Genomic DNA, 20,996 nt, shown 5'->3' on the forward strand with positions numbered 1-20,996 from the left:
CTTTAAGCAACAAAGATTTGTTTTGAATCAATAGGACACAGCTGCAGTGTTTACAGTGCTGGCCTTACAGCAGATCCCTTTGACCCTGGCAACGTGTGAAGACTAAAATCTGATTGGATAGATACTTAAATCAAAAAATTATGCCCCAAAGAAATTCTAGAGAATGAATAGAATAGACTATTGGAAGCATTTTATACATTTTCATAGACAAAAATATTACAAAATATAAGTCAGTGATTCTGATAAGAGTTTAGGCCAGCAGATGAGGAATTACTGACCCTGATGGCCTTCCACTGGTATTAACAAATCCAATAGATTATTGCATTGATTTTTTCTGTAAACTAATAAGATCATTTATCTGCCAATAGAAGACGACTATGTCAAGCTTCAAAGTATTAGGTATAATATAGCTTGTTTATAATAGGAAAAATCTAGATATATCTGAGTGCATTTGAGATCTTTGTGATATTGCAAAAATTAAGAAAATGTGTTAATGAGTTCCAAAAAAAATTGCTCTAATGTGTCATTAAAGCATTAATATGAGCAGCCCTAATATATTCATCTGCTAGATGCTTTTACTCAAATAAAGAAAGACATCATTAGGGTGCTAGCACATATGTAGCGGTTGGACATTTTTGGGTGAGAAAGAGGGGAAAAAAGCTGAAGAACCTTGAAGAAGGCGCGAACACATCGATCGCACTCGGGTCTGGGAGCCGACTGAGAGAAGCAGTCTCACACTGCTTTAAAGTGAAATTTTGTGGAGTTCAATTGCAGAGAGAAAGAGATTTTGTCTCATGAAGTAGCCCAAACATCCTGTCTATTTCGGGGAGCTTTACGTCGTGAGCTGCTCAACTGACGTGGAGGCATGAACTGAGCTGACATTCAGTAGTTCAGCTGTAGTGCTAAAAAAGGCCAAGGTCATCTGGTTATTGATCTGTGTGATTCCACCATGCACCAGATTTGCCTTACTCAGTGCTCAAAAAAAAAAAAGAGTTTGACGAGGACATTTTTTGGACCTCTAAACCCAATGATTAAAACAAATATGAGCCTAAAGTGTGAATACAACCTTAGAAGTAAAGTTAAAACTGGAGAGAGAAAGAGCATAAAAATCATGCAATCACATCCTTTTATTTAGGTCCTGAGGAATTACTAAACACAGAGTTATCTGCATTTATGAAGTGACTAATAGCACTGTACAAAAAAGAAAAGAACTTGTCAGGATGTTTCTAACAAGACCTTTGTGGTGTAGATTTCGGAGAAAGAAGCTGTGAAATGCAAAAGGATCCTATACGAACACAGGCAATGAGTCAACTTTGGAGCTTTATTTCTGTCTTACACCGAACCTCGGACTCTGCCATGAAATTCATTATGTTTCAATTAACTATTTATAAAGTCCTGGGTTTAGTGACACCTCACTCTTGCTTGTGAACCGGGACTCACCTGGAGCTACTATTACTAGTGCTAGATTGAAGATGTTATATCATAAAAATACAGGTACTTAGGATGGCGGGATGTTCTGATGACCCCGTCGTAACTTAAAAATATTGTAAGTCGGAACATGGTCTAGCCGAATCAGGAGTATTAAAGAATGGTGATCAGTATGGCGTAGTATACTGTCATTTGTTAATTATTTAATTTAAACAAAACAGAGCAATTTACATAATGTTATAATAATGTTCAAATTTTACAGTATATATGTATGTGGTAGTGGGCGTGTGAACGAGCTCCAGTCAGTGAGTGGAGGGTGGACCCGGATGAAGCGAGCAGTAAGAAGCACACCTGTTACTTTTGAGACTAATCAATGCGCTCTGTTTCAGCATCCGGTGACGCTAATGAACAGGACAGACACAAGAGCTAAAATTGGACTTTGAAACACCAAAAACAAAAATTATTGTAAGAATAATTATTCATTTTTTCAGCCATATGCGACTCTTCCGCAAACTATTACCACAAATCTGGAGGCATAACGTTGTACAGGATGTTTATGGGAATTAGACTGAGAATTCCATTTTTTATCTTCAGTTGAACTGGAGACCCAAACCTGTTCCAGCATGACAATGAACAAAGCCAACCCCATGAAGATCTTCTTTACATGGTTTGGAGTGGGAGATCTCCTGCTATAAAGCTCTGACCTCAATCCTATTGATCACCTTTGGGATGAATGTAAACTCTGACTGCATTGTACAGTTCAACCTCGATACGGGGGTTACGTTCTATGATCCCTCGGGAGTAACAAAAAATGGTGAGGTTTTGACTCTCCATTTGATGGTTCCTTTTTCAAGAGAAATTGTACATGTACTGTATTGTAAACTCAACATAAATTGTGAATGATCATAAATCAAAATGTTTTAGTTACTACTTTAAATGAATAATACAATAATAAAATAGTTTTGAAACATATTCATGTCATTCATTAGCACAAACTCTGTTTCGAAATGTTACTCCGAACCTTCGAGCCACTCACGACATCTCGTGAACTTTCGGATTTTTCCGAGTTACTCTACCGGTTCCAAATAAAAAGTCGCGAACTATCGAGGTCCCGAGGGTCAAGGTCGCGAATATCGAGGTTCCACTGTACCCCACTTTACTAACATCCTTGTGTCTGAATGAGCACAAATGTCTTCAAGCACACTCCAAAATCCAGTGGAACATCTTTCCAGAACAGTGGAAGGAATTAAAAAAGCAAACTGGGACTAAATGTGGAATGCGACACTCCAACAGGTGACGAGGTGTCTGCAAACAAAGTATAGAGTATGTATACATTTTAAATACTGCATGGTGGTGACACTGAATTGGTTACATGATGACAGAACAATTTCTATACTAAACAAATGCACAAGTGCCCTCTCTCCCTATTACCTCTATATCTATTCCAAGCACAGAGTTGTGGGCTAAAGGCTTCCTAGTAGAGAGTTCTCTGCCAGACAAAACTGCTCACATCGGACTTTACCCTTGCAAGGTTAGTAATGTTGCCTGTCGCTCAAAAAAAGCTGTTCACTGAAGCAGTACATTCCCTCTGAAACTGCATCGCACACTTTCCCTCAGTCACTAATGTGAGGTCTTGGCGTGGTGCTGTTTCTGAGGGAATGTAGTTGTAGATGGAATGTAGAAAATGGCGAGGTAAAGACCAGTGTGGTCCTACGTGAACTGTCAGAATGAGTGGCAAGACTTTTGGCACAATGTCCACAGACATGAACTTGAGATAGATAGATAGAATCAATGATTTCTCACAAAAAAACACTGGATCCGTCTCAGTGTGTGTGTTTGAGAGAGAAAGAGAGAGACGTACCTTAAGATTAGCGCATGTGGAGAAAACACACACGCTCTCGGCAGGTTTGACGTCGTTGGTGATGATGTCGGGTTTGGTGATAATGCCGGGATGAAGGTTGGGTTTTTCCGAAGGGGCGACAGAATGAGATTCGGTGAACGGAAGGAATCCAGCGTCCGCTCCGTAACCAAACGCCTCGATTGCGTTCCCTGCGTGGACAAGAATTTTTTAAACACACACTTGAGCCTAATGCGAGATGTGACTCTTTTTCCCCTTTCGTTGATGTGTTATTAAAGATGCACGTTGTGTTTAACGCTGCTCACTTAGACACGCGTTCTCTCTGAAGTCGCGCAGAAAAGCTTCACATTCCGTCTCCTGGTTACCGCTGCCACGACAAGTGCACCACGGCGAGATGGTGATGTTGGCGTGGTTGGCATCCACGTAGTTTGGGGTCACGTCGGATCCTGTTGAGGTCACAGAGTTGTGTGCGGTATTAGGAATTAGTTTAGCTGCTATTCACACGCATACATATATATATTCTTTCAGCATTGAGTTTTTGAATGATCCATTCTGGTCAGAAGGCATTGATTAATTCTTTATTATAGCAGCTCAGACAGGCTTGTCATTCTTATTACAGGTGCATGTGATTGTTCTAGTAGGTGGAAGCTCAGAGGTTGAGATGTTAGACTTCTGATCAGAAGGTTGTGAGTTCAAATCCCAGCACCAACAAGCTGATATTGCTGGGCCCTTGAGCAAAGCCTCAACTGCTCAGTTGTATAAATAAGATAGCGATCCAGAGATTACTCTGTATAATGGCCTCAATATACAAATGCTGTAAATGTATATTGGGTAGTGGATTAAGGCATTGGACTTTGGACCCAAAAGTCATGATTTCAAATCTCAGCCAGTACCTGACTAACAGCCTTGTGGTTAAATGAGCAAAATCTCCACCAGCACACTCCAAAATCTAGTGGAACATCTTCCCTGGAAAGTGGGGGTCATTATAACAGCAAATGGGGACTACATTTGGAAGATGATGTTTAAAAAACTCTCTATTCTGCTCAGCTGTAGACAAACTTGTCCATATTGTGTATCTTTACACGTTTAGGACGATTGTCTATTCACTTACCTATAAGCCCAACGTAGGACACGAGACAGCCGTGGTAGTTGTCATTAGGACAGCTCGTTATTGAGTGCGTCTGGCAGTTCATGTGGAAGTCTGCCAATCTGGATCTAGTCCAGAAAAAAAAAGAACAGCAACACGGAGAAGTAAATGTCAACATATCTGAGAAACACATTTGAGTAAACAGGAGCGGGATTAAGATAAATCCGCTCTTCCTCTGTGGCTCAATATAAACATAACATCTGTCTCCAATAAATCATCATCCAGTGCAATTTTGCAGATCATGAATTATATTACAGAAATGCCCTCTCCCTCTTTGTTTTTCTTTCCTTCTCTCTCTTTCTAACAATCTTTTCTGTTATCTCAATCCATTGCTAAAGAAAAAGTAATATGGACAAGCGAGAATTACTTTTTTTTTATTACTATTTACTGTGGACGCATCTCATGTCTATCCTAGCAGATCTTGTATGGATGCAAAAAAAAAAAAAAAATAATAAAATAAAATAAATTAAATGGAAATCAGACATTTCCCAAGAGAAAAATATACTAATATAAACATGATGCTATTCAAAAAAGAACCTCTAGGGGATACTATTTTTGTTAGTAACTAATAATTTTTTGGCATTTATACTTTATATTTTTAGATGATTTAAAGCAAAAGACTTAGAATGCATGATGTAGCATGATTCATTAAATAAAAATAAAGATGTTAGGATTGAGAAACTGCTGCGTTAGAACAGACGTAAAACACAACAGCTTTAAAGTGGTAAAAACAACTCTAAAAGCATGCCAAATTTCATTGTGTTCCATAGATATGATGCTATATATTATGTAGAATAGACTGAAAAGAAAAACAGAGGTTTTAATATCACAAATTCAGGTAGCAGCAGGTAGCAGTCACATTGCATTCATGATTTTGGAGCTTGTGGCCAGAAAAGTCAGAAATCTAAACATTCCATGGACTATAAGACTATTCTATTCTATTCTATTCTATTCTATTCTATTCTATTCTATTTTATTCTATTCTATTCTATTCTATACTAGCAGGTTTAAAATATAATATTATTAATAAAAAAAATAATTAAAAAAAACTAAAAAAAAAAAGCTTATCGTATTGATGCACACTTGTCCTAACATTAATACTGCTAGGGGGGGGTGTGCGTGTGTGTGTGTGTGTGTGTGTGTGTCAGTTGTGGACAGTAATGAAGTAAATGTTATTTGTTACTGTACATAAGTTGCTTCTTCATATATCTGTACTTCACTCAAGTATTTTCATTTGGGGACACTTTTACTTTCACTTCATTACATTTCAAAGTCAAAAATCGTACTTTTTACTCAACTACATTTTGCTAAATCAGTTGTTCCTTTTTTTTTATGAGTGGATAAAAACTTAACTGGTCAATCACACCATAAGCCCCCAATCATGGTTGAGCGCACACTCAGTTTTGTTTTGACTGCCGTTTGGCAATGGCAGATTCAGGCATAGGCGACATGGGCAGACGCCCAGAGTGGCACCTTGCCGCTGGGTCATGGCTTTGGTTCACCCAGAGCGCCATTCTATTTAGAACCAACATTGCTGCCTGGTGGTATCTACTCATCACGAACAGTTCAGCATCAGTTCAACAGCAAGCAGAACTTTTAAAGAGTAATAAATGATGGAAGAAACTCCTGACTCGAACTTGCCACAAAACCCATGGCCAAGTTTTTGAATATTTTGGGCTCATGATCATTTAATAGATATCATTCAGTGTTTAATTTACTAATATCATTTATTAATAGACTGATGTGCTAAGAGTAACATTGGAGGCTTTTAACAAACTGAGTGGATTAGCAAAGAGTCTTGTATCAAAAACGATAATAAGACATTATAGCCATAATAAATTATAGTATTTGGATACTTAAGTACATTTAAAGGCAATTACTTTTGTACTTTTATTCAAGTGAAAGTTTAAAGGGATACTTTAACTTTTATTGGAGTCATATTTTACCTACTGGATCACTTTTACTCAAGTACATTCTTTGTGTACTTCGTCCATCACTGGTGTGTGTGTGTGTGTGTGTGTGAGTGTGTGTGTGTGTGTGTGTGTGTGTGTGTGAGAAAAGAAAAAGGTCATCCTTATTTCTCGGCCATCCTGAGATGAAAATGCATGTCGTGTTTGGCTTTGCACTTCATCCTTCTCATAAAATTGGCACCAACATGCCTTAAAAAATCCCTCTATTACAGTACAAATTGCAGCTTCTGAAATTCTGCACTTTTTTTTCTGAAGGCTTTCTGGATTATTGCCTTGTGCTTTTCATGCAGCTGAAGCGTGGCAGACCGATCGCAGAAATGCACCGCTAATTTCACTGAAGTGACTGGACCATACTCAAGTACTGCACACACTAAAATCTCATCTACGGCTGCTCTAAGAACGCTGTGCGGAAAATCCTGTTTTTATTCCAGCTTGCCTATGTGACTGTGAATAAACATCTGAAAAAGTCAGACCAGCGCCTTTTTTTCCCCTAATAACCAAAACGCTAATAACAAAATCTTCATATCACGTTGAACTCAACCCTAATATCCTGCTCACTGAAATGATAGCTTCATTTCTTTTTCATTCTTTGTAGCCTGTAGCCTTGCACATCTCACACTACCCCAGATTATGTGCTATTTGTGAGCTACTGTTGGCATGTTGAGTACATTTAGTGCTACAGTTCTACCTGATCCTGTATTCATTTCAGGTGCGAGGATTCAGGAGGATGGAAAAATCTTCCTATTATTAAAACATTTAGGCATGAACACAAAACAAGCCTAATGCTAGCTAGGTAACTATGCTAGCTGCTGCTTTGTTAGCCAGAGCACAAAATGAATTTGGTTTGAAAATCTGAATATACAATGCTGTTGTATCTTCTACGCATGTTTGTTAACTGTTTTGGCTTATATGGTAGAACTGTGAGGCAATGACAAAATAAATGTCAGAGATGGTTAGCATTAAGTTCACGATGGTTTGCTACAGGGTTTTTTGTATTCGATTTTCATTTGTTTTCGGGGTTTTGGTTTAATTGTTCATTGCTTCACCCCAGGGGCGTAGCCATCATTTCAAAAGTGGGGGGGGGGGGACGAAATGTGTAGTGTTACCTGTTTTTTTTTCCTCCACTAAAAAAGTGAGGGGGACGAATTAACTTTTTATAAAAAGTAATCTATGCCCCTGCTTCACCAAATGGTTTGGATATGTGCAGAGGAGGGACATGGGGTATATCAGTAGGAGAATGCTGAGGATGGAGCCACCAGGAAGGAGGAAAAAAAGAAGGCCAAGGAGGAGGTTTATTGATGTGGTAAGGGAAGACATGCAGGTAGTCGTTTTGAAAGAGGCAGATGTAGAGGACAGGGGGGTATGGAGACGGATGATCCGCTGTGGTGACCCCTAATGGGAGAAGCCGAAAGAAGAAGAAGTTCATTGCTTCACCTGTTTTAGGCAAATTAACAAATCATTACAAAAACCTTATTGAATGAATATAAGGGTTTGTATAGCTGTCCAATTAAAGAAGGCATCTGTTGCTGTCAGTACTAGGAAATGAGGCGTGGCTTCGATGTCTATCAGTCCCAGTGAAGCAAGTTTGGTTTCTCTGTCTATCAGTCCCAGTAAAGAAAGCATGGCTTCTGTGTCTGTCAGTCTCAGTAAAGAAGGCGTGGCTTCTGTGTCTGTCAGTCTCAGTAAAGAAGCCATGGCTTAGTTCCAGTAATGAAGGCATGGATAAGCTGTGTCTGTCAGTCCCAGTAAAGAAGATGTAGTTTCGGTGTTCGTCAGTCTCAGCATAAAAGGCATAGCTTCTATGTCTGTCATTCCCAGTAAAGGTAGTGTAGTTTCTCTGTTTGTCAGTTTCAGTAAAGGAGGCATGGTTTCAGTGTCTGTAAGCCCCAGTAGCGAAGGCATGAATTTGGTGTCTGTCAGTCCCAGTAAAAAATGTGTAGCTATCTTCAGTCCCAGTGAAGAAAAATTTAAATTCTTGTATCTGTCAGTCCTAATAAAGAATGCATGGCTTCCATGTCTGCCAGTCCCAGTAAGGAAAGTGTGATTTCTGTGTTTTTCATTTACGTATAAAGATGTGGTCTGTCTGTCAGTCCCAGTAAGGGAGGTACGGCTTGTGTTCTATTCGTCTCAGTAAAGAACATGTGCTTACTGTGGCTTTTAGGTTCCAGTGGTTTTAATCAAAGAGGTGTGGTTTCTGTCTGTCAGTCCCACAAAAAGTGGAATGCGGTCTTTATCTGAAAACAAACTTTTTTTTTTGCACAATACTGAATATGAATTGCACTGTGTTGTCTCGAAACAGCTCTAAATTCTACTGTATTTAAGTACTGAAAACACGCAGCCACGCAGCACTGCAGATCACCCAGCCCTCACTATATTACACACGCTGCAGATCTGGGCTTTGATTGCTGTTTTAATAACCCGAGGATGAGCATAGCGAGCATATTAACATGCACAAATAAACGAAGTAAGCCAAAACCTTCCCAATTACGTTTGATTACCAACCTGGGGATCATTAATGATTACACGATATTGCGCCACGGCTTGAGGCGATTGATTACATGTTCGGCGTAGTAGGTTGGAATGTGAGTACGAATTGTAATAAGGAAATCGAGCAGGTCATTATGTAGTCCGTAATGCAATATTTAAATGTCTTAATTAAGAAACACCTAAGCCCAATAGGTGATGTACATCATTAATCAACTGATAACCCTAGTAATAGTAAACAAAGAGGATGTTTTTTTGTCAAGCCATCATTAATACATTTTCAACATTTCTGTCTGTCAGCATCTGTATATTTCTATAAATGTGTCTATATGTAGTCTACAAACCACCAAGGTCAGTGGAAACACCACTTAAACAGACGGACAGACATAAAGTAGAAACCCTTGTTCCCTCTTTCTTCCTCACCAACGTTCTGCTTATTCGACATTCCCCAGGCATGATTTAGCTCTCAGCGTTTATCCTGTAACTAATGTGCTGGATCTGTGTTCATTAGTTTCAGGAATATACCAACAGGCTTCAGAGGAGTGACATAACAAATGGCTTTAATAGCGGTTTTGCTCTCGGCCGTATCCTATTCTTTGTTCCTGCTCACTTCACTGATAAATTAATGAAGCAATGTTATGCTGTTTTTGCTATTTCTTCGCCCTCCCTTCCTTCCCTCACCTTCTAAAGTGCTTTGTGTAGATTCCCAAGCTCTTAAGGATGCCTGAAGGGAAGGTCAGGCTGAGTTCAGAGACACACCTGATCTTGTTGATCCATCTTTTTTTCTGCCTATCTAAACAAACCAACCCATCTATCTAGCATTAGGTCTATCTTTCTAGCTTTGTCCTTTTTACCTGTCTAACTTTGTAGCTTCTTGTCTGTCTGCCTAATCTAAATAACTATAGAGGAAATCATCCAAAGCACAAGTAAGCACAAGATAATTCAACAGAAAGCCAAAAACAGCGCATATTTATGTGGGACATGAGAGTGCTGAGCCGATTATATTCATCTCCAAGGTCACTGTGCTTCGAACACACATAACTCGGATACCTTATAAAAGCTCCATTCTCCCTCAGCATTCTAACTTTAGTATAGCTAGTTTTATTGACTGAAAGCAGCAGAGATGATAACGTGCGGTATAAAACACAAGGGAGTAAAATGCAGAAGTCAATATGTTGTTAGTCAGGTGTTGGACGATGCCTCATGATGGATTTTAATAATGGATGTTTTTTTTATATGGGACAAATGTAGAGAATACCTTTTGTTGTCTGGTCTCAGATTTTTGAATGTGATTGTATCATTTTCGTTTGTCAGCAAGGTTCTGGCCCACTTTATTTTCCTAATTTGAGTGCTATAGCTGTGGGTATCGGAGCAGATGGTGACCATTGTGTCCTGGCATGGTATCAGCGGACATGTCCTCACACAATAAAGGAGTTACGTTCTGCAGGTAGACAAAAGGGGCCAAGGCCAGATATCTGGAACACTTTGAAGACGGATCATAAATAGTTTTCCTAAATACACAATCGACTTATACCTTTAGTAAAGATAAAGTAAATATTAATTGCGAAATAATTACCTATATATATTATATATTTTTTTTTTATCAATAATTTCCGTAATCAATAAATGACATGCTACCTGCCTATTTATTGTTGCATTAAATTTTGTAGAACATCCAAATTTTTACTTTTACAATATCAACTATAAACCAGTACAATATTAACTTTTCATTCTCATAAAAAAAAATGTATAAACAAACAGCTTGTCAATCTGCAATAAATTAATTTTGCTAAAAAAAAAAAAAAAAAAAACTAAAGATCAAAGCACCTTATATTTGAACCTATTCATTTTCAAGTATTCAAAATAATTTGAACATCTGATTGATGTCTTCTAAGTTCTTTTACAATGGTCACAATGACAGGCAGTGTTTAATTAAAAACTTCAAGATCAGAAATATAGAAACCAGACCACCTGTTTGAAGCCACTTATCAGCAGTAGGAATTGAAAGACTTGATTGGAATTCAAGAAATGCAGAAATGTGCTACAAAAGTTTTAGTAGACTTTAGTATGTCGTTCTGGATAAGAATTTCTGCTAAATGCTGTAAATGCAACTGTAAATTTCAGTTTCTAGGAGGAACTGCATCATTATTTAGCAAGACAACGACCAAAAAACACTGGCAACACAACAAAGGACTTTATAATCAAATTTCAGCACCACCTAGCCGCCACTGATGGACCCCTTAAGTAGGGCTCTTAACCCATAACTACTTAGTTGAACAAATGAGATAACTGTAAGTTTATCTGGGTAAAAGTGGCAGCCAAATGCCATAAATAAAAATGCTAAATGTAAATTTCAACAACAACCGAACATGCAATTTGCAAAAGTAGAATGCAACAGTTTGATGATGTCAGTTCGTTGCCAGATTTGTTCAGCGATTACAAAAAAGGGATCTACAGTCACATCAAAAATGTTATTTACTTCCGTTTACTTTAAGTCTATATGTTCCTATACTTTTGCAGGGGACTGTGATATTTTAATCCAATACTTTAATCATTGGTCTAATGAGATCAACCTTACTTACCACTTACAATGTTCATTATATGACCAAAACAACCCTTTTTAGATTTAGTGCCACTTCGAAGTAAAAATAAGCTCCACTCTTTTGGGAAGACTTTCCACTAGATTTTGGACTCTACTGCATATAAAACAAGACATACACTGCCCTGGCTGTCTGGTGCAACCACCACAACCTGGAGCTCAACACGCTGAAAACAGTGGAGATGATCGTGGACTTCAGGAGAAATTCCCCAGCACTCTCCCCACTCAACATCATGGACAGCACTGTAACAACATTAGAGTCATTCACGTTTCTGGGTACCACCATCTCTCAGGACCTGAAGTGGGACAATAACATTGACTCCATTGCTAAAAAAAGGGAATGTACTTCCTTCACCAAATGAAGAAATTCAACCTGCCACAGTAGCTGCTGAAACAATTCTACTCAGCCATCAGTGAGTCTGTCCGGCGTTTACCTATAACTGTCTGGTTTGGTTCAGCTACCAAATCAGACATCAAGAGGCTACAGCGGAAGGTCAGGACTGCTGAGAGGATTATTGGTGCCCCACTGCCCAATCTCCAAAATCTTTACTCATCCAGAGTGGAGAAAAGGGCTAAAAATCTAAGAAATGGCTAAGAAATTCAGCCCATGCTCTCTTCCAACTGTTGCTACAGAGCTCCGTCCACCAGAACTGCATATATATAACATCTGTACATATAATAACATCTGTACATTCATTTACACAATTTTTTTACTCTGTATATATTGCAGGATTGTCTTTGAGCTTTGAGTTACCACTTACAATATATGACCAAAATAGAATATATACGAGGTGGTATCAAAAAGTTTCGAGACTAATGGTGCTAACTGGTACTGTTCTGACCACGTGCTTTACCAAGTCTACGATTTCATGATGGACAGCAAGTTAGAACAAAGAGCAAACGTGCCACAGAGACGTTTAGGATGACATACATTTGACATACGGCGATGCTGCAACGAGTCGTTGGAGGTGTTTCAAGTGGCACATGCTCTTTAAGAGCGAAAGAACATCACTGGAAGACAATATGATCAGAAAGACCTTCAACAAGCTAAAACCCCGAAAATGTCGAAATCATCGGCCAAACTGTGCCTCGATCCACATGATCTCCCATCCGCACCCACACTACTCACAAGATTTGGCTGAGAACTTCGCCCTCTTCCCGAAGATAATGATCAAGCTCAAAGGTGTCCGTTTTGACTCCAATGCGGAGATCCAGCACGAATCCCAGAAGCTTGACACGCTTCGAAAAGAAGAATTCCAGGACACCTTCCAGAAGTTGGCAGGAATGTTGGAGTGTTGTATGTGAAGGTGATACTGTTTTGTGAAATCTAGCATCAAAACTTTTTGATACCACCTCATAAATAAAATTATTTTCCTTTTTGTTATTTCCTTTCTGTTATTTCAAAATGATATTTTAATATATGGACGCCAAATCCTGAGAAGAATACCGATTATTATAATTTTTAAGCTCCCGTAGAACATCTAACATCAAAACGCATATGTGTGCTGCTTTTAATTCCCTGACATGGTTCACCAAAGCAACAGGATTAAGCAACAGAAATCTGCAGGTTCTAAAACCTTTGCTGTTTTTCCAACACACACTTCTATAATCCCTCAGATGTGATGAAAATATGATATGACAGTGGGCTTATCTGACGGGGGAAAAAAAATCCTGAGGTTTTCCCTGGCAGGCTTTGACCCCCAGCATTTTAACCCGGGGTCCTTTTGAGGGGACTAACAGTTCAGAGGAACGTCATGCCTCATAGATCTTCCTGCACACTGACTCCACACAGTTGTACTGAATTCAAAAGGCGGAAAAGAATCGCATCACCTCAAATGAATCAAAGCTTGGCGACGGTCTCCCTTAAGGCTGTTGCTTTCTTACTGAAACTTGAGATGTATCTGTGTTCCAGCTTGATCAAAACTGCTTCACGATCGATGTTAAAGGTGTAGATAAAATGTGTGTTCAGATGTATGACGGCAAAAAGGCGTAATGGGAATTCAATGCCTGCTGCTTCAATGTTTTCTAGTAAAAAAAAAAGCCTGATGTTTTCCGTCATTGCTTTTTTAAGCCGTTTTTATGCCATTTGCTAGATTCTTTCCTCCAGAAACATCCACTAGACAACAGCCTTAAAACATTTTTTATAGATTTTGTTTTTTATGTCAGAACATTACACAGGCCCTCGCAGGCATTTTGGCTTTGTAAGTCATTTCAGTTCAATCATTCAGTTCAAACATATAACGAATTCCTAGTAGAACTGTCCATCCTGTTATCAGTGCATGAGTAAAGAATATTACTAGAATGAACATAAATAAACAACTTGCTTACTGACTTTCTCCATCTCTTTGTTCATGTCTCGTTAATGGTTTATTAATTAACTGGTAATCTCGCTGACCCAAAGATTCATTGCTGACTGGTTCGCTGATTGCCTTGTTTTCTAATGTTCCTCGTTTTCTATATCGGTTTCCAAGTTCCTACTTAGAGACACTAATTACCAGGTTTTTAAGGGTTTTGCAATGAGAAGTACTTGCTGTTACAAGATGTTAATCAGTTGGCTGAGTTAAATCAGAGCAAAATAGATGCTTTGGGGCTCATTTGGCTTCTAATGTGTTCGGTTTTAACGTCTTGTAATTCCCAACTTCCAACATGTTGAAATTTCTACAACTTGTAGCCTTCTTTTCATCGGACATAAAATTCTTGTGACATAAAATTAGCGTTAGAAGCAAGCAATGTAGCACATCTAACCTATTACCTATTATATCACGATATCACCAAAAGTATGTGGACACCCACTCTTTCATGAACACCCCTGTTCAGATATAGTCCTTCTTTGTAGTAATAGCCGTCACTCTTCTTGGAAGGCCTACCGCTATATTTTGCAGTCTGAATATGGAGATATGTGATCTTTCGGCTTCTCCCATTAGGGGTCGCCACAGCGGATCATCCGCATGTTTGATTTGGCACATGTTTTTACACTGGATGCCCTTCCTAATGCAACCCTCCCCATTTATCCGGGCTTGGGACCGGCACCAAGAGTGGCTGAGTTCGGTTCCCTGACCAGGGATCGAACCCGGGCCGCAGCGGTGAGAGCGCCGCATCCTAACCACTAGACCACCAGAAATGTGATCGTTCATCAAAAAAGAATATCAAGCACCGGTGTTAGATAAGAAGGTATGGGATGTATTTGGTGTTCCAGTTCATCCGAAAAGTGTTCACTGGGGTTGAGGTCAGAAGTTCTTTCACTTTACCCTCAACACACCATGCCTTCATGGAGCTCTTTGTGTACACATCATGCTGGAACAGGCTTTGGCTTTTTGTTTCCAATCCAAGCAAACTGTAACGCTCCAAAATACAAAGACATTCTATCTACACTGATCAAACATCACACCCCGAGTGCATTTTCCCCTTTATTTTGATAACATCAATGCTGCAACTCAAAATGCACAAAACGTTAGCTTCGGTTTATGCACTTGAGCTGATTCAGAGTCAAATTTCTTTCTCACTGCAACAAAGCTGTTATAGAATTCGCTTTACTATTCAAATCCATTGTAAAATTTCCTTATATAGTATTTAAATCTCCATGTTTTCTAGATTACTAATGAAATTGCATCATCCCTTCCTTGTTGTTTACTCCTCATGATGCTTAATCTTTTATTCTGCCTGTGTATTACTGTCTTCTTTACTGGAAATTCAGTGCTTGTTTTTATTTCTCCAACTTGTAGATTTGCCCTTTGCAATGATTTCCATCAACTGAACTATTTAAAAAAATCCACACTGAACTCACAGTGTGTTTGGCTGCAGCTCTGTGTGTTTGTGTGTCTGTGTGTGTGTGTGTGTGTGAGAGAGAGTGAGAGAGAGAGAGAGAGAGAGAGATATGTTGGACGTCCTCCAGTTTAAAGGTGATTCTGCAGACTGAGACCTGGGGTTTAACTTCACAGTGACCTTCGCCTATAAATCCCACACTATGAGAACAAACCGTCTCGTCTCTCCATCCCCATTACCCCCCCCCCCCCTTCTCTATGAGTATTATTAAAGATTCAGCAATAAAGTAACACAGTACATGTAAATTTATTTGCTAATTGTAAATTCTAAACTGGAATAAAGTAAACTTTACTAGACAATAGAAATAGCCATCATGAAAAACAATTACTGGTAATATCCAGGTGTGTGTTACATGATGTTAGAGAGCAATTTAACCACCTGATATGAAGTGGAGTGTATTAAAATGGAATATCTAGTTCAGGATTATCCCACCTGGTCATTTGACAGCATTAATGAATTTTTTCCCTCAAGCCATCAGGCTTCTCAACACACCGAACTGAAACTCACGCACACACACACACTCAGCTGTGTTACCGATCTGTACAACCCAGACTCAAACACACACTCATACTCATTTCACACATCCATGTCTTCAGTACCACCCATATTATATCACTTCATTGTTACAAACTGTTTACATGCGTTATTGCACAAACCCTATAGCATTTTGTTTGCTAAAACGAGTACACCCCTGTACTCAGTTCTCTCTGCACACTGTACTGTATAATACACAGGAGTTTTACTGGCGGCACTATTTTGTGTTTTGGTATTTGTCCTTCACTGTCTTGTGTTGTCTTTGGCACTGCCGGTCTTGCACTGCTTGCACCAGGCGAGGACACTTGCCAGTCCTCAGCTCTGTGTTTTGTTATGTTATGTTGTTTTTTGTAGCACCAGGGTTCTGGAGGAACGTTGTCTGATTTTGTGTACTGCGTCAGCTATATATGGTTGAAATGACAATAAAAGCTTCTTGACTTCTTCTCCCATTAGGGGTCGCCACAGCGGATCATCCGCATGTTTCATTCGGCACATGTTTTTACGCTGGATGCCCTTCCTAACGCAACCCTCCCCATTTATCCGGGCTTGGGACCGGCACTAAGAGTGGCTAGGGTTGGTTCCCTGACTGGGGATCGAACCCGGGCCGCAGCGGTGAGAGCGCCGCATCCTAACCACTAGACCACCAGGGACCCTTGCGAAACGTGATGATTTAATGGGTGAAAATGAACAGACAATAAAGAGAGAAACCAAGAGAAGACTATGCATTCTTGAATTGCATGCATTCGTCATGTCTCTATGAGAAGCTGTTGGTGTTTACTCCTCATGGCATTTTATTTTTATATATATATTTCTCATTTTAATGTTTCCTTGTCGTCAAATTCATCTTCAGTAAAATTAGCGTATTCACATACCCACCGATCAGCCATAACATTATGACATTATAACATTATGTTATAGAGGGTGGGATATATTAGGTTACAAGTGAACAGTTTTGTCCTTCAAGTTGATGTGTTAGACGCAGGATAAATGGCCAAGTGTAAGGATTTGAATGAGGGCCAAATTGTGATGTCTAGACGACTGGGTCTGAACATCTCCAAAATTGGAGCTGTGTTCCTGGTCTGCAGTGGTCAATATCTTTCAAAAGTGCTCCAAGGAAGGAACAGTGGTGAACCTACGACATGGCCAAGACTCACGTGGGGGGCGAAGGCTGGTCCGTGTGGTTTGATCCAACAGACGAGTTACTGTAACTCAAACGGCTGAAGAAGTTGTATGTTCATAATGTTATGCCTGATCGGTGTATGCTTAATAAAATGTAAGAAACATCTATTTATCTAGGTATTTATGTCATTAGCATGAAAATTATCATGGCGCATCAGACACACCAAACTACGTATGTGCGTTCACTTTTTTTTTTTTTTTCCTCACAAAATACAAAAATGATCTTTGGTATTTAAAAGTAGCTAGTGGTTCGATGTTGAAGAATCACTGCTGACCCTGAAAGGAATCGTTTGGTTGGCACAAAGCCGATTGATTTTCTTATTAGCTCACCGGATCCGGCTAATTAACATTCTCCACTCAATTTAACAGCTATTCGGAGTGTTGCTAATCGCCTGTGAGGATTAAACGAGTTTGTGCAATATCAATCATTGATTTCTGCCAAGAGGAACTCTGTGGGAACTATACGCAGGACGGTAAACCACATTGTTGAGGTATTGCTTAAAAGATTAAATGTATGACACACTCCACTTTGTTGTTGCACTGGCTTATAACGCTTATTGCGTCGAAGTTGTTTGATGAAGTACTAAGTTTTGTAGAGGTCTAGGTTACACCCTGGTATGTTTTTGGCATCGTTTTCGGCATCGGGCGAGTGTGCTGCAAATTAGCCAGAAAATTATCATAGCACATCTGACACGCCAAACTGCATATGTACGATCTGCACTTGTGTGAGAGAACATAACTCTCACCTACCAGCAGGTGGCAGTAGCCTGTATTCAGCATCCAAACAGGGAAACCGGAAGAGCTAGAACTGTAAATATATCAAGCAGGAATCGTTTACACCTGCCGCGTTCATTACTTGTGGATTTGTGTAGCTTTTTTCAATCATGTTTGCTAAGTTGCAAAGACGAGTGTGACCAATGACAAGCATATGTAAGTTTTCTCATGTGCTAATTCCCTAAGATGAATAACGAATCGGAGTTCTCTTTTCCGTCGACGAACTCCGCTGCGGATTCGACATGCAGAATCGGACGGAAAACAGCTGACGCCTTCTAATTAAAGCCGACGGTGTGGAACACACCGAAAAAACTAAAGCCGACCGACACTCAAAAAGCACCTGGCATTTCCTGACGCCTGACCATCAACTTGGTGTGTCCCAGGTTTTTAATTCTTATCCTAGTTTCTTAATCTTAATCTTAATATGATACTACTTTCGGAGAAAAAATGACAATAACATTTGGAGAGAGAACACAAGCAACTTTTTGGAACTGTATTGTTAGCAAGCCTTTAAGGTTCCCTGGTGGTCCAGTGGTTAGGATGCGGCGCTTTTACTGCTGCGGCCTGTGTTCGATCCCCGGTCAGGGAACCAACTCCAGCCACTCTTAGTGCCAGTCCCAAGCCCGAATAAATGGGGAGGGTTGCATTAGGAAGGGCATCCAGTGTAAAAAACATGTGCCAAATCAAATATGCAGCTCATGAATACAGATGATCCACTGTGGCGACCCCTAATGGGAGAAGCTGAAAGAAAGTTTATTGTTAGCAAGCCTTCAACCAGCTGTAGTGTAGGCTCGTGTATTAAAACCTGGTAACACGTGTACTAATTGGAAATGCTTGTGTTGTTCAAATAAATGTTGAATTGAAGCAATTTTCTGTATCACGTCTTATTATTTAACTATTGATTTTATGAAATGAAAGGGTAAAAAAAAGAAAATGTGGGGCAAAAAAACCCCCGCTATAATATATTAGCCATTGCTGCCTTGATTTCTCAATATCACCATCAGCATCTGCCAGAGAAAAACTCCTAATCGGTCGACCTCTACTTTGTATATCATGATCCTTTGGTCTGTTCCTGGTCCATACCTGCAGAGTGCATCCGATCGACAGATCCTCCGGAGCTCGAGACAGTTCGGTTTGGACTTTTCCTCAAAAGAGCAGGCGGGTACGATGGTCTGGCGCCGCCGCTCAGCACATGCTTTGTCCCTGCACGAGCAGAAGAGCAGTGGGTAGCTGAGATCATTCTGCACACGTTCGAAGAACTGGCGCAGTGCCCGGTGGCAGCGTTTACGGCTGCATGGCTCGGGGGAGAGTGCGATGGGCATCGAGCGGCTGCACGCAGTGATGTAGGCCGAGCGCTGACGCTTACACACAGCATTCAGGTTACATGCCTTCGCAGCATCCAGACACGGATTACAGGAATTCACAGACTCGGGACACACGGTTCCCTTTGAGGAGGCTGAGCCGATGGCTGCAGAGACAGACAGGGAGAGAAAGAGAAAGGGAGGGAGAAACTATTAGAATGATTTATTTGTTTTGTTGTATAATCTGTGGAACTATCTCGCAATTCACCGACACTCAATAACGCTGTAAATGTAATATATATATTAATTATTTCTCACATAAGCACATGCACTGCTTACTACAGCTGTGGAGGTATTTAATAACCTATGAAGCATCGATGCCTGCAAAAACATTCTCATTCACGTGGTTCACCACATATCTGTTCAATAATTCATCTTTAACTACGGCTTTGTACTAGATACATTCCAAGCTTACCCTGGGAGGACTGGTGCATGATGGGATGCCAATCACTGTACAGAATTTGTGATGGGAAACTAGACATCCAGGAAGAAATCCTTTTTATACAGTAAAACAGTTAGCACCAAACATTGGACCTTCTAGATGTGAGAAATATAAACTACCGACAGCACCATCCATAAACCCAAATGGTCACCTTGCTAACAAGATCAAAAGCTTCTTACTGGTGTAGTGAAATGAGTTATTGGTTAAAAAGTGTGTAGGATTTCAAATCAGAAACATTCATACATTCATTCATTCATTCATTCATTCATTCATTCATTCATTCATTCATTCATTCGTAAATCTTCAATAATGTGAAGTCAGAGTGGAAAACTAGAGAACCTTCAGGGAATCCCACAGAAACATAGCAACAATGTGCAAAACATCATGCTAACAGCATCTCCATAACATAAATCTCGATGCTTAGCCAATGATACGATACAGTAAAGATACATATGAAGCAGCTTCCCATGTGATGCGATTCACCCTCTATTGCGATGCAGTGCGATGTGATCGATTTGTTTCAACACGATCCGATTCAATGCAATACGATGCAAGAAAAAAAACATGACGCTCTGCAATTCAATACAGAACTGATAGTTAACTTTGAACTCTTTGGTTCAGACAGACAGCAGATCATCAATTTACTCAAGCGTCATTCTGACTTTTAACACAGGGCCCCTTTCACAAACAAGCCTTTGTAGTGCAAAAAAAAATGTAATAAAACCAAACATTCTTTTCCTGTTCTGTCTCGAGGAAAGTTACAGCTCTACCTCTGCCATGTTAATCTGTATTCTATGTGACTCTCAGGACACGCCTCGGCCTCCGTAGTGTTGTAAACGATGCTGAGAGAACGCACTAAAGATACAGTGAGGAGAAATCGATCTACAGTCACAAATTCTTGGTCACCTTCTAAATAATAAACTACTAATAATTATGTATAAATAATTTTTTTTCTTGATTGATATCACATCGTTAACTTTTTGCCGATACACTGATGCAAATCTGTACATCTTACCATCCGTAGTAGAGTGTAACTCAAACCAGGACCCAACCAGGGATCATAAAGTTGTGAAGTGGTAATGCTTCCCACTGTGTCACTGTGCCTCCTAATTAGAAACAGATTACCTGTAATTGACCGTTTATGAATACAAAAGCTCTGGCCAATAAGCATAATGGATATAATTTGCATTTCAGTCAATTGGCGATACTTTCTGAGAAACGTTTATAGTCCGTGCACAAAAGAACAACGGGCAGCCAGTTCTTTATATCAATGAGCAGGAGAGTCAATCCCACCCTTTGGCAGGTAAGTTGCTGCTGCAATATTAGACTTGTCAGCTTAAAGTCTAGAACATTTTTATAAAAATTTAATAAAAACTCTTTGATACCACCTTTATTGTC

The 20,996-nt window shown here is 39.7% G+C and overlaps 1 protein-coding gene across 1 annotated transcript in view; it reads right to left on the reverse strand.

The window, feature by feature from the left end:
* gfra2b (GDNF family receptor alpha 2b) overlaps positions 1-20,996 on the reverse strand; it is an 88,743-nt gene that overhangs the window by 12,791 nt on the left and 54,956 nt on the right. The window contains exons 4-7 of the mRNA XM_046861999.1: positions 18,879-19,263; positions 4,398-4,501; positions 3,592-3,732; positions 3,290-3,477 (exon numbers count right to left, since the gene is read on the reverse strand). Of these exons, the coding sequence (XP_046717955.1) occupies positions 3,290-3,477; positions 3,592-3,732; positions 4,398-4,501; positions 18,879-19,263 (818 nt within the window). The remainder of the gene's footprint in view (positions 1-3,289; positions 3,478-3,591; positions 3,733-4,397; positions 4,502-18,878; positions 19,264-20,996) is intronic.

Source organism: Silurus meridionalis, chromosome 11, assembly GCF_014805685.1.
Source record: "Silurus meridionalis isolate SWU-2019-XX chromosome 11, ASM1480568v1, whole genome shotgun sequence".
Lineage (NCBI taxonomy): Eukaryota > Metazoa > Chordata > Actinopteri > Siluriformes > Siluridae > Silurus > Silurus meridionalis.